At 43.7% G+C, this 16,639-nt stretch overlaps 1 protein-coding gene across 2 annotated transcripts in view; it reads left to right on the top strand.

Moving 5' to 3' along the window:
• The window catches only part of IL23R (interleukin 23 receptor), a 53,494-nt gene that overhangs the window by 31,653 nt on the left and 5,202 nt on the right, over positions 1–16,639 (top strand). For both annotated transcript variants that reach the window (XM_084848243.1, XM_084848244.1), the window contains 5 exons: positions 2–199; positions 1,140–1,223; positions 7,250–7,318; positions 14,278–14,383; positions 16,227–16,317. In XM_084848243.1, the coding sequence (XP_084704369.1) occupies positions 2–199; positions 1,140–1,223; positions 7,250–7,318; positions 14,278–14,383; positions 16,227–16,317 (548 nt within the window). The remainder of the gene's footprint in view (position 1; positions 200–1,139; positions 1,224–7,249; positions 7,319–14,277; positions 14,384–16,226; positions 16,318–16,639) is intronic.

Below are 16,639 nucleotides of genomic sequence, written 5' to 3'. Positions count from 1 at the left end.
GATTTCCCACCACCTACCAATATGCAAATAATCAGGGATGAACAGAAAAGAATTTCTGCTATATGGGAACCTCCCAAATCCACTGGAAAAACAGTTTTGTGGTACATAGTGGAATGGACATCTGCAGACTTCAGCCATTACCTTCAGGGCTTAATGTGGAAAAAAGTCCCCATCCAGAACACAACAACTTCTATCAAAGGTAAGATACAAGACAACTTTTTTGTTATCTTCATAGTACGCGGAGCCAGTTTCTTACATTCAGAATGCTGGAGCAGATTGGAATCTACAGAAATGCTGTTACTTTTAGTGGAATGTGTTTTCTTAATCTTCCCTCATTAAGAAAGCCTCTGTAGGGGAAACATCTGATTCAGATCCAAACACTGCTGTACATGTGAACAAGTTAAGTGAAGACTACCAAAATCAGAAGAACCTAGGAAGAGCTGTACTAGACCAGACCAAAGGCCTATCTAGTCTAGCATTCTGTTCCCACAGTGGCCAACCAGATGCCTCTGTGAAGCCTATAAGCGGGACATGAGCATAATGGCACTCTCCCGCTTATGTTCCTCAGCAACTGCTTTTCAGAGGCATACTGGCTCTGATTCTAGAGGTAATATATAGCCATCATGACCAGTTCTAATCACATTTTAAAGCTGTCCATGTGAACAAGTAGACTGCTGTGAGAAATAATGAAAGAAACCCATATATAGCCCCCTAAGCTATTTGGAGGTAGGGTGGGATGCATATGTGATAAATAATAATATTTTGAAAATGGCTTCTCTTAAGAGAGATGGGAAAATGAAGAAGTTGTGATTCTTTTGCCCCAAGCCATGTAAGAAGCCATCATAAAACAGTGGGATTTGAACTCCTGGGTTCCTATTTCAGAGGTTTTGCCCACGATACGTTTCCTTAATTAGAACAGCTTTTCCCAACTTCCTGCCCTCGGATGTGTTGAACTACAAATTCCCAGCAAGCATGAGTCATACCAGATCTATGCTGGTTGGGGATGATGGGAATTGTAGTTCAACTCATCTGGAGGCCACTGGGCTGGGGAAGACTTCCTTAGAACTTCATGCCATTCAAATTCACAATGGAAAAACATGTTTTTTAAAAAATAAAAACAAAAATAACATCCTTTACAGAAGACATCACAATGGAACGTAACTTCAACGTTTCAGTGTATGCTGTGTATCAAGATGGCACCAGCAAGGCCTGCACTGTCCAGAGTAAGTACATTTGGGGGAGGGGGCATTGTGAGGGGATTGACGTTATTGCAGTGTGTACCTTTGAGCTAAACCTCCTCCACTGAATATGGTGTGGTGGACATATCTCCTTGACTAAAGAAAAAATAACTTTTCAATTGTTTCTTTGTATATGGTACTTAGCTTATCCAAACTAGAATGCTGCAGTAGTCTCAGTACATTAAATGGAGCCCGTGAATGCAGATAATTTACAGAAAGAGTGGGACACACCTGCGTATCCTACTTACCCATAGTGTTAAATAGAAGATGTAAGTGCTATAGTAACCTTTTTATGAATGCACGTCCACTGTGTGTACATGTCACAGAGAACAGCACAGGGTTCCCCATGTACATACATAAAAAAAACAAGGATGAGCATGTGTGAGCTATTTCCCTTTAAATTTCCCTTTGTAATAGGCTTCCATTGCTGAATAGAGCGATTCTTCTCTGTCAGGCAATATTGTTGGACTCTTATATCTAGGACCTACACCTTGAGTCTCAACATAAGCTCTGTGTGGCAGACAGAAAACCAAGAGCTGGAGCTTTTCCCAGCATAAATGCATAAATATGCAGTTAACTGCATAAGTTCCATAACACCAGCCAAAGATGGTGAATACTTTACGTACCCAAAATCTTGCAGGAAATGTGTTGCTGAGATTGCTTGAATAAACCTCTCATTAAACTTAGAAACTGAAACCAGAGGAAGAACAGTGATGACATCTCAGTTGTTCTAATAATTTATTCCCCCTCCCTTTTAGTGCCTAACCATTCCGTTATAATAATATGTTTTTGTTAGAATTTGCTGTGACCCCTGAAGCCAAAAATGTGGCAGCATTTCATTAAAAATCCTAGTAATTTTTTTTTTCATCTACCTATGTAGGTTTCCATTTGAAAAAAAAAAATCTCCATTTTCTTCAGCATTATGCTGCTGTTAATTAGCACTACCTGTTAGATATTTCAAACATAAAGGACATTTGGGGCCATTCATTTCTATGGCAATATGAAAATAGAGGAAGAATTAATATATTCCTTGGGACTTGTGATAATGAATATCAAGAAAACCTATTTGCTGCTGGTGTTACTTTTTTACTAGAACAGGGAAAAATCAAAATTACCCTTTCTGGACTAGAATGCGCTCTCTCTCTCTCTCTCTTTCAATGCTACATAGAAAACAGCACACCCTCTGGTATGTGCTGCCTGAGGGAAGTGCTTCACATTGCTTTATGGTAAGCTGAATCAACTGCTATAAACCCACAAATCAAGGAAATATAAATGAACACCCGTGAATAAAACGGCCGTGATCGAGAGCCAGGCACACTCACTTCCCATTGTCAGCTATTTCATTGCAGGCTGAGTTCTGGACAGGCTCGTAGCCATTTACTGGGGTTGTTGCCTAATTAAACTGATTTGTTGATTAAGTGATTATTATTTGGCTAAATTTGCATGAATATGCATATGAATAAGAAAATTGATCAAAGGGAAAAATCATATTTTCATTGTTTTAAAAACAAGCATTAATGAACTCAGGAAACCTGGATGTAGTGTCACTTGAGGAAAATGTCACTCGAGCAAAATACATGGTCATTATTAATTTCCACAGTAAAGATCATGCTCCCCTTCATGGATCACTGCCTTGTTCTGGTGAAGGGGCTTGCGTAACTCAGTGAAGCCATAAGCTATGCCGTGCAGGGCCACCCAAGACAGACAGGTCATGGCAGAGAGTTCTGACAAAATGTGGTCCACTGGAGAAGGAAATGGCAACCCACTCCAGTATTCTTGCCAAGAAAACCCCTTGGAACGTATCACAAGGCTAAAAGAGATGATGCCAGAAGATGAGCCCCTCAGGTCGGAAGGTGTCCAATATACTACTGGGGAAGAGCAGAGGGAATTTCCAAGTAGCGCCAGAAAGAGTGAAGCGGCTGGGCCAAAGCCGAAAGGACACTCAGCTGTGGATGTGTCTGGTGGTGCAAAGACAATCCGATGCTGTAAAGAACAATTTTGTGTAGGAACCTGGAATGTAAGATCAATGAATCAAGGTAAGCTGGAGGTGGTCAAACATGAGATGGCAAGACTGAACATCAACATCTTGGGAATCAGTGAACTAAAATGGACAGGCATGGACGAATTTAATTCAGGTGACCATCATATCTACTACTGTGGGCAAGAATCCCTTAGAAGAAATGGAGTAGCACTCATAGTCAACAAAAGGGTGGGAAAAGCAGTACTGGGGTACAATCTCAAAAACGATAGAATGATCTCAGTACGAATCCAAGGCAAACCATTCAGCATCACAGTAATTCAAGTCTATGCCCCAACCACTGATGCCGAAGAAGCTGAGGTTGATCGGTTCTATGAAGACCTACAACACCTTCTAGAACTAACACCAAAAAACGATGTCCTCTTCATCATAGGGGATTGGAATGCTAAAGTAGGAAGTCAAGAAATCACCGGGATAACAGGCAAGCATGGCCTTGGTGTACAAAATGAAGCAGGACAAAAGCTAATCGAGTTTTACCAAGAGAACATGCTGATCATAGCAAACACTCTTTTCCAACAGCACAAGAGGCGACTCTACACATGGACATCACCAGATGGTCAATATTGAAATCAGATTGATTATGTCCTTTGCAGCCAAAGATGGAGAAGCTCTATACAGTCAGTCAAAACAAGACCTGGAGCTGACTGTGGCTCAGATCATGAGCCGCTTCTTGCAAAATTTTGGCTTAAATTGAAGAACATAGGGAAAACCACTAAACCATTCAGGTATGACCTCAATCATATCCCTTATGAATATACAGTGGAGGTGAGGAATAGATTTAAGGGATTAGACCTGATAGACAGAGTGCCTGAGGAATTATGGACGGAGGTCCGTAACATTGTTCAGGAGGCAGCAACTCAATCCATCCCAAAGAAAAAGAAATGCAAGAAAGCCAAGTGGCTGTCTGATGAGGCTTTACAAGTAGCTGAGGAAAGAAGGGAAGCGAAAAGCAAGGGAGAAAGGGGAAGATATATCCAACTGAATGCAGAGTTCCAGAGAATAGCAAGGAGAGACAAGAAGGCCTTCTTAAATGAACTATGCAAAGAAATTGAGGAAAACAACAGAATGGGAAAGACTGGAGATCTCTGCAAGAAAATCGGAGATCTCAAGGGAACGTTTTGTGCAAAGACGGGCAAGATAAAGGACAAAGAAGGCAGGGACCTAACAGAAGCAGATGAGATTAAGAAGAGGTGGAAAGAATACACAGAAGAACTATACAGGAAAGATCTGAATGTCCCTGATAGCCATGATAGTACGGTCACTGAACTTGAGCCGGACATCCTCGAGAGTGAAGTCAAGTGGGCCTTAGGAAGCATTAGTAACAACAAAGCTAGCGGAGATGACAGTATTCCAGCTGAGCTATTTAAAATCCTAAAAGATGATGCTGTTAAAGTGCTGCACTCAATATGCCAACAAATTTGGAACACTCAACAGTGGCCGCAAGACTGGAAAAGGTCAGTTTACATTCCAGTTCCAAAGAAGGGCAATACCAAAGAGTGTTCAAACTACCGCACAACTGTGCTCATTTCACATGCCAGCAAGGTGATGCTCAAAATCCTACAAGCTAGGCTTCAGCAGTATGCGAACCGAGAACTACTGGAAGTACAAGCTGGGTTTCGAAGAGGCAGAGGAACTAGAGATCAAATCGCCAACGTTTGCTGGATCATGGAGAAAGCAAGAGAATTCCAGAAAAACATCTATTTTTGCTTCGTTGACTACGCTAAAGCCTTTGATTGTGTGGATCACAACAAACTGTGGCAGATTCTTAAAGTGATGGGAATACCAGACCACCTTACCTGTCTCCTGAGAAACCTGTATGAGGGTCAAGAAGCAACAGTAACAACCAGACATGGAACAACTGATTGGTTCAAAATTGGGAAAGGAGTATGACAAGGCTGCATATTGTCACCCTGCTTATTTAACTTATATGCAGAGTACATCATGAGAAATGCCGGGTTGGATGAATCACAGGTCAGAATTAAGATTGCCGGGAGAATTATCAACAACCTCCTATATGCAGATGATACCACCATAATGGCAGAAAGCGAAGAGGTTCTAAAGAGCCTCATGTTGAGGGTGAAAGTGGAGAGTGCAAAAGCTGGTTTGAAACTCAACATTCAAAAAACTAAGATCATGGCATCTGGCCCCATCACTTCCTGGCGTATAGAAGGGGAAGAAATGGAAGCTGTGACAGATTTTATTTTCTTGGGCTCCAAGATCACCGCAGACGGTGACTGTAGCCATGAAATTAAAAGACGCTTTCTCCTTGGGAGGAAAGCTATGGCAAACCTAGACAGCATAGTAAGAAGCAGAGACATCACCTTGCCGACAAAGGTCCGTCTAATCAAAGCTATGGTTTTCCCAGTAGTAATGTATGGCTGTGAGAGCTGGACTATAAGGAAGGCTGAGCGCTGAAGAATTGATGCTTTCGAACTGTGGTGCTGGAGAAGACTCTTACGAGTCCCCTGGACTGCAAGGAGGTTCAATCAGTCAATCCTAAAGGAAATCAACCCTGAGTGCTCATTGGAAGGACAGATACTGAAGCTGAAGCTCAACTATTTCGGCCACCTAATGCGAAGAGAAAACTCTCTGGAAAAGACCCTGATGCTGGGAAAGACTGAAGGCAAAAGGAGAAGGGGACGGCAGAGGATGAGATGGCTAGATAGCATCACTGATGCAATGAATATGAACTTGAGCACGCTCCGGGAGAGAGCGGAGGACCGGAAGTCCTGGCGTGCTATGGTCCATGGGGTCACGGAGAGTCGGACACGACTGAACGACTGAACAAAAACAATAAAGATCATGCTGGTTGGCTTTCACATGAATCATATGTTATTCTTCCTGGGATAGCCCAGCTATATTTGCCAGAGCTGGCATCAGCAGCTGGCATCCTTGAGCAGTTTTTTGGGGTTTCAGCACCCCATAAGTGTCCACTGATGCCTCTCCTGGCCGCGCTTTTAAAAGAAAACCCTGGCCAAACACTCCATACAGTTCCAGGTGACTGGATCTAACCGTCCTTCTACTTTCCCACAATGCCTTCGACCTATTATCCTTCTGGGGTATTGTAGAGAATTAAAAGGGCGACTTGATGCAGTTGCCTAGTGCGTTTTGGAGCACTGCCACTGCAGCCAGGTAAGCTCTCCAGGGCCCACTGACACATTGCCTAGAGTCCCCTCAAACCTGCAGCTGGCCCTGATGTTTGTACAGCTAAGGGAACAATTTGTTAAGCTGTGTCTGCACCTTCACCATTCTGACAGGGAAGCCACAAGAAATGGGGGTGGGGGATATGCTGGTCCTTCTGCATTATTGACAATAGGAAGTAGAATAAACAAATACTGGTGCTGGAGTCAAGCAGACACCCACCCCAAAAGCAATAACACAGTGGTTGTGTTGGCTTGATGCTAAGGCTCAGCTGTAGGGAAGCTACAGTCCCTCGGGGAAGAGACCACAGTACAGTGGTAGAGTACATGCAAAAAGTTCTAGGTTCAGTCACCGGAATCTCCAGGTAGGGTTGGGAAAGGCTTCTGTTTGAAACACTAGAGAGCCACTGCCAGGGAGTGTAGACCAGCCTTCCCCAACTTAGTGCGCTCCAGATGTTTTGGACTAGGTTGGTGTAGACAATATTGCATTAGATGGACCAGTTTAAGGCTGCTTCCTATGATCCTTGTGAACCAGAGCTGCAGTTTTGCACCATCAGGAGCCTTAAGAATAATACCAGTCTCTTTTACTGCATAGGCTAGCTATAAGCAGCTGAAGGTAACAAACAGAATAAATACAAACTGCAGTTTAAAAGAACAACATCGACAGAATTTGTCTTGTAGAAAAACTGCCTTTGATAAAGTACTTTCAGTGACAACGCAAGAGAACAGATCCCAAAGATAGCAGAGCATTAGCTAAACTACACTCGCTGTCATGTTACAGTGGAAATTGTTCTCATTTTCTTTTCTTTTTCTCTTTCGCATTCTCTGAATAGAATTGGTGAAAAAAACTGAAGATGGATGGACTGGTAATTATGCAGAAAGCATCCACGCAGCCACAAATGGTAGGAAAGGACAGTGTTGGGCTTTGCAAAAGAGAGAGGTTTTCTGTTTGACCAGAAGTGGGAGGTTTATATACCAATTAGTGATGTCATCCCAAAGTGGTTGGAACTGACTGCAGCAGTCATTGATGTGATTCTAGGGAAATGAAAGTTCAGAGTATTTTCATACATCAAAGATCTAACCTAAAGTCAAGATCATGCACATCCTGGAGGCATCCAGGGCTGATTATATAATATGAAATTCTGTGTGTTCATTTGAATTTTAGAATTGTCAGACCAATGGCTAAAGTCACATGGAGGAGACTTGGTGTATACAAAACAACAGGGTTATTGGGTGGCAGTCACTTACGTGCCAACTTGTCTATCACCCAATTGCCATCTTGCTACATATTTCATGGACCATCAAACTGGCATGAAGAAGTCATAACAAGACTTACCCAAAGCTGAATTTCTGGCATGTAAACCTAAATTACTCCACAATCTGGTTTGAAAAGGAAAAACATGGTTCTATTCTTAACCAACTTTTTATCACTCTGCGAAAGATAAGAGACACACAAAAAGTGATAGCACATTTTGAGCAGCAAGGGCCATGGTATTCCCAAGTTGTATAGAATTTGTCAAGCATGGTCAAGCCAAAGCTTGGAATAAGCATATGGTTGCCGGCCAGTTTCAGTTATACCTTGTGCTGAAATATGTGCGAGAAACAACCTACCTTTCTTTCTCCTTTATTTTCCCCTCTACCAGACAGGAAATGAAGGAGGGAAAAGAGATAAAGTGTTTTGTAGCATATTTGCTCTGATGGTCTACCCTAGAAGTTCCCAACATTTTTGGCCCAGTGGACACATTTGGAATTTAGAGAGTATTGTGGGCACTCTCACAAAATGGTTGCGATGAGGGGGCTTGCCCATTCACAAAACAGTTGCTGTGATGGGTGTGGCCAGTCACAAAGCACCCATTTCCCAGAAAATAAACTGGTGAGGTTAAAAGAAAAGTAACTTGCACAAGAATCTACGTACAAGGCAACGATGGGGTCTGAGTTCCAAAACACAAAACCACTCTTTGGAACCCACAGTTTTCTGCTCCAACACCCATTTCACAGAAGGCAAATTGATGAGGCTCAGAGATAAGAAACTAAGTATAAGGCAGAGCTGGGGTGTGAGCCCAAATGCCAAATCACATATTTGCCCCTACAAAGCATGACAAAATACCCATTTCACAGAAGGCAAACTAGTGATGCTCATAGAAACACACACATCAATCCCCCTGCACCCCTGGCAAAGCACACAAACCATATCAACTCCCCACCTCCACCCCAAACCCAAGCAAAATAAACTGCACGTGTACAGGCAAAACCCACAACAAACTGCCTGCCATTTTTATTTCCTAAGACTGCCTTTAGAGCCCTCCAGCACCATCTTTGGAAACAAAGATGATGCTGGAAACTGGTAGCCTCCCAATTTTAAAACATCATTTTTAAAAAAAATCAGAAGGGGCAGGGAGCCTGATGAGCAACAATGGAGGTGTCTGCGGGCACCACATCGGGGACCTTGGGTCTACCCAGACTATCAGGGCAAACATGATAAGACATTTCTCCTGCTCTGTGTTTGGAAGGGTTTGCTAAAGAGTTCAATAAACTAGAACACTTAAGAGGATCTTAAAGAGCTTAAGATTCTCCTTTACAGAATCACAGAATGTGGAAATACCAGTAGTATATTACTGTAGAGATAATGTCATGCCCCCTGCACCCCAAACAAAACTTAGAAGATGAGATGGAAAAAGAAATCAGGGAGGAAACCGAAGAAGAAAAGATTGTAATAAAGGGTGACTTCAGCTGTCCTCACGTTGACTGAATAAATGTATGTTCAGACTTGGACAAGATGGGGGGAATTCTAGAATTGATAAATGACTGTGCCTTGGAATAGTTAGTCATATTCTGACTACAGAGGAGACACCGACTACAGCGGAGAAGCCAATTGGATTAATACTGAATGATGGCCAAGGCTCTAATGCAATAACTACTGTTACGTTGGCTGGGTACAGGGCCCATGGTGCTGGCCATTTTGACATATGTGTAAGTGGAAAGTCTAACACAGGGTAAGTTTGCATATCATGTAAGCCACCCTGAAGATAAGCCACCATAGGTTGGTTGGTCACTTGATAACCCACACTACTCCAGTCCCAACAGACAACTGGGCATACTGTGGCTTGTCATGAGCTGTTTCCCTCTCAGCCCCACCCACTCCCAGCACATATCCCAGGAGCCTTTACAACAGAAATCCTCATTTCCTTGTTCCCTATATTAGCACCCTTTCTGCCATTTGTCCACTGGGGTTTCTGGCTCATGAGGGAAACTCCCCCCCCCCATCAGATCGCCAAATGCGTATAGTTTTCTGAGCCCTTATGGACACAGTAACATGTTCGCAAACTTTTTTAAAATTTGGGGTCTTGCACAAGTGCACAGGAGCGCAACACCACCTGTCTGCTATTTAGCCAGGCATACCGATATCCCCCTCGTGTCAATATCCTTGTCAATTTCATCCTCCATTTTGGTACTTCCCTTGTTAGTGAACACTTAAAAAAAAATGCTGCTTCAGGTATTACCAAAGTCATTACATCCATCTGAAAAGCTCCTTGGCCTGCAGCCTCCACCTGCTTTTGTTTCCCCCACCACACCACCCTTCATGCTTGTTGGCTTGTTGCTTCCCCTCACTGGTCTCCACTGTTAGTTGTCAGATATACATATGGGTACAGAGCAGTGATGAGGATCAGTAAAGATACACACATTTCAAAGTAAAGATATGCAAATTTCAAGGCAGACAAGTGAGGTCGATCAGTAAATATACACAGATTTCAAGGCACAACAGTGAGTAGGATTGGTAAATATATGCACATTTCATGGCAGAGCAGTAAAGTGGAGGGGAAAATTACACACATTTCATAGCTGAGGACTTTCCAATGTGTACACTTGCACAAGACTGGGGAAAAAAGTTGCGAACGTGTTTGTGATGCTCTCTGGTGTCCTTTCTTCTCGATTTCTAGGAGCACAGGGCAGAGGGCACTGACAAGGGATTAGGGGGATGGCAGCAACACTGGCAAGATTGCAAGGAGCAGCAGGGGGTTTTGCAGCTCTTGCCAGGCAGCTCTCTAGCCGTTCCCAACAATCCACAATGAAGTTGCCATGCCAGGTGCAGACATCACAACAAGCCACCCTAAAAACAAGCCAAACAAACAACCTGACAACAAGCCATGGGTTCCCAGGGTGGCTTCTTCATGGAAAATAACAAATGGTGAAAAAACTGCTCTGGGTTTGGATGTCACAACAAGCTACCCCGAAGCAACCCATGGTGACAACCCACTATCGTGTTGTGTGAACCAGATCACACTCAACTTCAAATGGGGAAATCTCTAAAATGAGAGGATTAATTAAAAGGAAGTTGAACGGAAGCATTTAGAGCATTTTCAAGACACTTGGGTGTTATTTAAAACTACTATAATAGCGTTTCAGACTGTGTGGGTGCTTCTAGGTGAGACTTTTGTTATGCAATCATACAGCCTCATTCACAGAATTTTATGGGGCCCCAAACCACATTGTTTTCAATTTTTAGCCCTCCTGTGTTTTCTCACTGCTTCTTTTGTCTTTTTTCTTTACCAGAAAAAAGAATCCCTTAAGTAAAAAAACGAAAGACATAATTGCTCCACAATGCCTTTTGGGTGTTTAATACTAGGAGCCCTCTGTCTGGAACCACCCTATATCACAGAATGAGGATAGAAGAGGGCAATTATTTGATCTCTCCTGCCCCCAGGGGGCAGGACTAGATCTAATGGGTGTACGTTTCTGGAGGGTAGATTTGGGTTGAAACTTAGGAGAAATATCTTGACAGTAAGAGCAGTTCAACAATGGAGCCAATTACCCTTCCCAGAGGTCTTCAAGCAGAGGGTGGACTGCCATCTGTTGAGGAAGTTCTAGCTTTGGATATCCTGCATCAACCAGGGGGTTAGGCTAGATGGCCTCACAAGACCCCCCAACTCTGTGATTTGTTATAAACCAGTCGAAGAAGATGCAAACTTGGTTAATGACCAAAGTCAAGGAACCAATCAAGGGCAAGAAGGCTCCCTTTAAAAAGCAGACACTGAGTCCAAATGAAGAAAATAAAAAGGAGCACAATGTAAGCTGACAATAAGACAATTCAAAAGACCACAGTTTAAAAGACGACTTCTAGATGTAGGGAACCAGCCAGGTAGATAGACAGACAATGAATGTGAGAGAAGACTCTAGTCTGCTCGACTAGGTGGACCCTTGGTCTGATCCAGCATGGCTCTTCTTATGTTCTTATGTGCCCTCCAGATGCATTGGGCTACAACTCCCATCATCTCCCAGTCAATTGTACTGGCTGGTGGTTGATGGGCATTATTGTCCAATGCATCTAGAGGGTGCCAGGATAGGGAGGGCTGCTTTCTAGTCCTTTAAATCTTATGGCATAATTCATCTGTTTATGGAGACTCTGTTGTTTGTACTGCAACAGACATACACAGTTGTATAAAAAGCATAAGGCATTTATATGAATCTGTAGGGTTGGATCCAGACTTACTCATACCTAGAGTAACCCTAACTCAAATCAATAGGACTTAGGCTATCGTCTACTCTAAGTATGACTAAGTCTGGATCCAACCCACTGCCTAGATATTATTTATATCAAGTACTGGCCAACCAGATGCCACTGGGAAGCCCACAAGCCATTCTGACTAACCCCAGCTCTGTCATCTACTACAATATTCTGTCAGACCTATACACTACAACAAGATAATGTATGTGAAGTGCTTTGAACACTTTAGTTGCAATCCTATGGCCACTAGTCAGTGGCTAGACGGCCATAGGATACGTCCGTTTCCGGGAACCGACCTTGGAGCCCACACTCCGAAGTCGATTCCCTGAGAACAGATCTTCCCCCCTCCCCACACTGCCTTCTAGGCAGCGCAGAACAGCTCTGCACTCGGAAGAGGAGCACGGAGCGGTGAAAGCGGCATTCCCAGGGGTGTTCCAGGGCAGGGAAGGCAGAAATGCTGGTACGATGCATCCAACGTGTTGACTGGCAGCCAGTTCCCCCGCTCCGCCTTCCCGCAGCTAGACAGCTGAAATTGGCTGTCTAGCCGCAAATGCAGGGCGGCTGAAGTGCAGAGGGGATGATCCCCTCCATGCTTCTCCTGCCCTGCATTGGATGGGCGGTTGCCTCTGAGTTCAGAGGTGCTGCCTATCCTGGTAGGATTGCTCCCCCCAAGTGTTATATCAAGACTGAATATTTTTATTGTTTATTTGGACAGTTGACCAATGCACGGGCCTATATAGGCCACTCTGTGGCTCTATGCCATCCCAGTTCCTTCTACAGTCCTGGGCCAACCACTTAGCTGGTTTGGGGCAAGAAGCGCTCTGCAGTTGCTAAGCAATCAAAATACACTTTGCCAAAGGGTTCTAGCTGATATTATTAAGCCTCTGGAGGAATTTGTGGCCCTCCCGATGTTGTTGGGCTACAACTCCTTTTATCCCTTAATATTGGCCAGGCTGGCTGGGGATGATGTGAATTGGAGTCTAACAACATCTGGAGGGCTATAGGTTCACTAGCCCTGCATTACAGTTTATCCCCCTTCCTAGCCTCTCCCCCCACCCCCGCCAGCACACACCAAAAAGTCCATGGGGCTCTAATTATCAGCAAGCAATTCTTGCATTATGTGGTTATACATAATAAATATGAACAGCCATCAACAAAAGGTAACATAAGAAATAGCATATATTTGTATGGGTTAGGGATTCTGCAGACAGAACAGGGTCCCTCTCCAGAACGGCTAACCGTTTTTATTTCCTTAGGATTCTTACACCCCCCACACACACACACATACACAGAAAGAAAAAAACAAACTTGACAGTTTGAAAATCATCCTTCAGTGCCTCAACCTGCCCATTCAGTGGTTGATGTGGCAGGATGTGAACTGCGGTTAGTAGGCACAAGATAGTCCATTCCTATGATACTGGTGTAACTTTGAATTTTAAAATTGGAACAAAGGCAAGAACAAAGCACTTACGTTATATATATATTAGCTTCACAAGCAACCCATCAAATATAATATATAGGTGAATTAATTTCATTCAGTGGGTAATGTGTCCACTGAATCAGTGGTGTGGTAAATTTTGAAGGGCAAGAGTGTATACACAAACACACACCAAAGAGCAGCAGTACATGACATAGGGCTACATCCTACATTATGTGAACAGTCTTCTGCTTGCGCAACAGGGTTTGTCCTCCTTCTTTTTCTCCCCCTATATATCGCCCAAATCTGGTCCAGGGGGTTCCTCAATGCTCTGAAGCAGATTTGGAAGGTGGGGCTGCAATGGGAGGTGGAATATATTCTTCTAGTGGACACCATTCAATACAACCCATAATACCCTGTTTATTAGGATCAGTATAACTGCAATCCTAATCATAATTACCTGGGACTGAGTTCCATTGAATTCAGTAGTGTTAATTTTGGATTGCATAGGTTCAGCTTGTAAAACACACTGAGCTTTAGCAAAAGTTCATCAACCAGCTGAAACCTTTAGCTTTTAATTAGAAACGCAAAACACGTTGTAAAGGAGTGTTTCCGTTTAAACTGCTAGAGCGAAGCAGGAAAGAAAGAAGTATCCAGCCTCTGCTTAATTATTTTCCCCATTCTCTGATTTCCTATAACCTCTGTCCCAAACAACAGTAAAACTTGAAAGACTTGTTATCACCTCATTCACTTGCTGGAGCAAGGAGGGTCCCTCAGTTACCCTAGAGCAGATGATATCACTGCTCCTGCTCTGAAAAAAGTTCTGGAGCTATACTCCCTCACCTTCCCCCTTCACTATATGACTGCCCTGAATTTGCTCAGAATAATGGATATGGTGTAAAATAAAAGAAGCTGATCATCATTTTTTCTCTCTTTTTAAGATGATGGTGATGTTGATACTGGAGTTCTGCTGGGAATTGGTTTTGGAGTGACCTGCTTATCTGCATTTACCTTGGCTTTGATTGCTCAGAAATCATGCAGGAAAAGGTACAGATTGGGGTATTTTTCCAAGCTTCACCCACCCATGTCTTGGAGCAAACTTTTTCATCCCAAGGAAATGCATACACAGTGCCTGTCTGCATGCATCTTTTCCTCAGAGCAGCACAACAGTGGTTTTGTTACAGACATACTGTATACATTTGGTTTTAATGAGACTTGCTTCACCACTATAGTATTGGTCTAAGACTGGTCCTGAGCATTCATATCTGAATACTCTCAGGGGGTCATCACACAGAGCTTTTATCCTGCTATTGAGATGGCTCTGTCATGGAAGTTTGCAGGCTCTTTAGATGACACCGTTACCCTCGGTATCTCCCGCCATTTCCCCCAGCCTATCCTGTGTTTTCCCCAAATGCAATAAATGTGTGGGGTTTTTTTTCAGCCCATGGAACAGGAGCTCCATGACCTCCCCGTGAAATTCTCCAATAGCAGGAGAAATCACTGTGTCTGCCTGCTGTGGGCATTTGTTTTCAGTTGCTGGGGGGGGGGGAACATGGTCAGGATGACAAAGGCACTGAGGATGGGAGCGGGGCGTGCAGGAGCAGATTTGACAGGCGCAAGGGCAAGAATCGCCCGCCAATGGCAACTCCTGCCTCCGCTCAAGTCTTGCTGAGGAAGGACTTTCCTCAATTCCCAGGTGTCTGCCATGGAAATGCTTGAGCACATTTCTCAGTTGGAGGGAGAAGAGGGTAAAATGCCTCCCTGCAACGGAGGGAGACACATCTGATCCCCCACCCCACCAAGCTCAGAAGCAACATCCTCGGTTGATTCAGAGCACCCCATTGAGTTCAGTGGGGTTTACTCCCATGTAAGTGTGCCGAGGGTTGCAGACTTACAAGGCGCTCCTATGTCTACTCAGAAGTAAGTCAGAGGTTTCCTAGGGGCTGCAAGAAAAGAGTACAGCAGAAGTTAAGCTACGAAAACAAGAAAAAAAACACCCGCTCCTTTGCACACATGCCAGGGAGGGAGGGAGGCACTCCCTTAGTTCAAACCACATGTCTGCCATGTAAAGGAGCCCTTCCTAATCCCGCAAAGAAACTGAAAGCAGGAAGCTCTGGAAAGAATGTGGATTTTTGCAGGGGGGTTGCTTAATGTAGAAACACCCTTAGTTTGTAACTGATGGCAGACCTGCGTCTTCAGGTTGGGTTACCACCAAGCACCTAGAAAGTAAGATGTGTGATGACTTTGTGTAGAAAAGTGATGAGCAAGAGAATGGTGTGGAACTTTTTCTCCAGTCATCACTTTCCCCCTCATAGTTCTTTCACCCCTGGATACTTCCAGATGGAGGGCTCCTACTGCTACCATTTAAAAGACATTGTGCAGCTATTCCACCTCCCCACCGCCACCGCCACCATGAATTCTTTGTACAAAGAAAAAAGACAGAACAAGAAATGGGAAAACACAGGAGGGTTACAAGTGGAAGACAATTACATCTAGACCTCCCTGTAAAATTCTGCAAACGAGACAGGGTGATTCCACAATAAAAGCTTCATCTGGAAGCATCTCCAGTCATTCTAAAAGATTAGAAATGAGAGGGAAGGGGGAGGGGAGTGACTTGGGAAGGTTCTACAAGGGAAAACGTACAAGCAGAGGAAAGGTTCAGCACCCTTGCCTGCTGGCTGCTTTTCCATTAACTCCCCCACCCCCCAAACCACTTCACCTAAGTTTGATGGTGGCCTGCCTTTGAAGACAAGGGCCTATAACTTTTGCATGTAGTTCTGCCCTCAGCCTTGATTAGAGGCCAACATAAGTGCTTTCCCACAATAATGAATATGAACCATGTCAATAATTCAAAAATGCAATTAACAGATCATGCTTCTTCTTTTTTAAGGGTTAAAAAAGTGTTTAGCTCAGTAACACCAGCATGGCTTTCTGAAGATTATCCTAAACTGCAGAATAGCAGTGTGATCAAATCACTTCAGGTAATTTCCCAGGTTAACTTTCTACTTGTTCAATGTGTTTAAAGAAACTGGAGGGGAAGAAGAAAGTATTTGTTTGTTTGCTATATTTATATCCCACCTTTCCACCAAGAAGCCCAATGCAAAATACATAATCCTCCTTCTTTCCATTTTATCCTCACAACAACCCTGTGGAGGTAGGTTAGGCTTGAGAGTCAGTGACTGGCCCAAAGTCACCCAGTGAGCTCCATGGTGAATTCAAGACTTGTCCAACACTCTAACCACTACGCCACACTGGTTTTCAAGGTACCTTGCATCTATACAATTCACTACATGACATGCTTAA

The sequence above is a fragment of the Heloderma suspectum genome, chromosome 4, assembly GCF_057233095.1.
Source record: "Heloderma suspectum isolate Gila_16-S chromosome 4, 16-S_ref, whole genome shotgun sequence".
In the NCBI taxonomy this organism is placed as follows: Eukaryota; Metazoa; Chordata; class Lepidosauria; order Squamata; family Helodermatidae; genus Heloderma; species Heloderma suspectum.
Note: the sequence above shows the minus strand (reverse complement) of the source record. Positions and strands in the feature narration are given on the sequence as shown.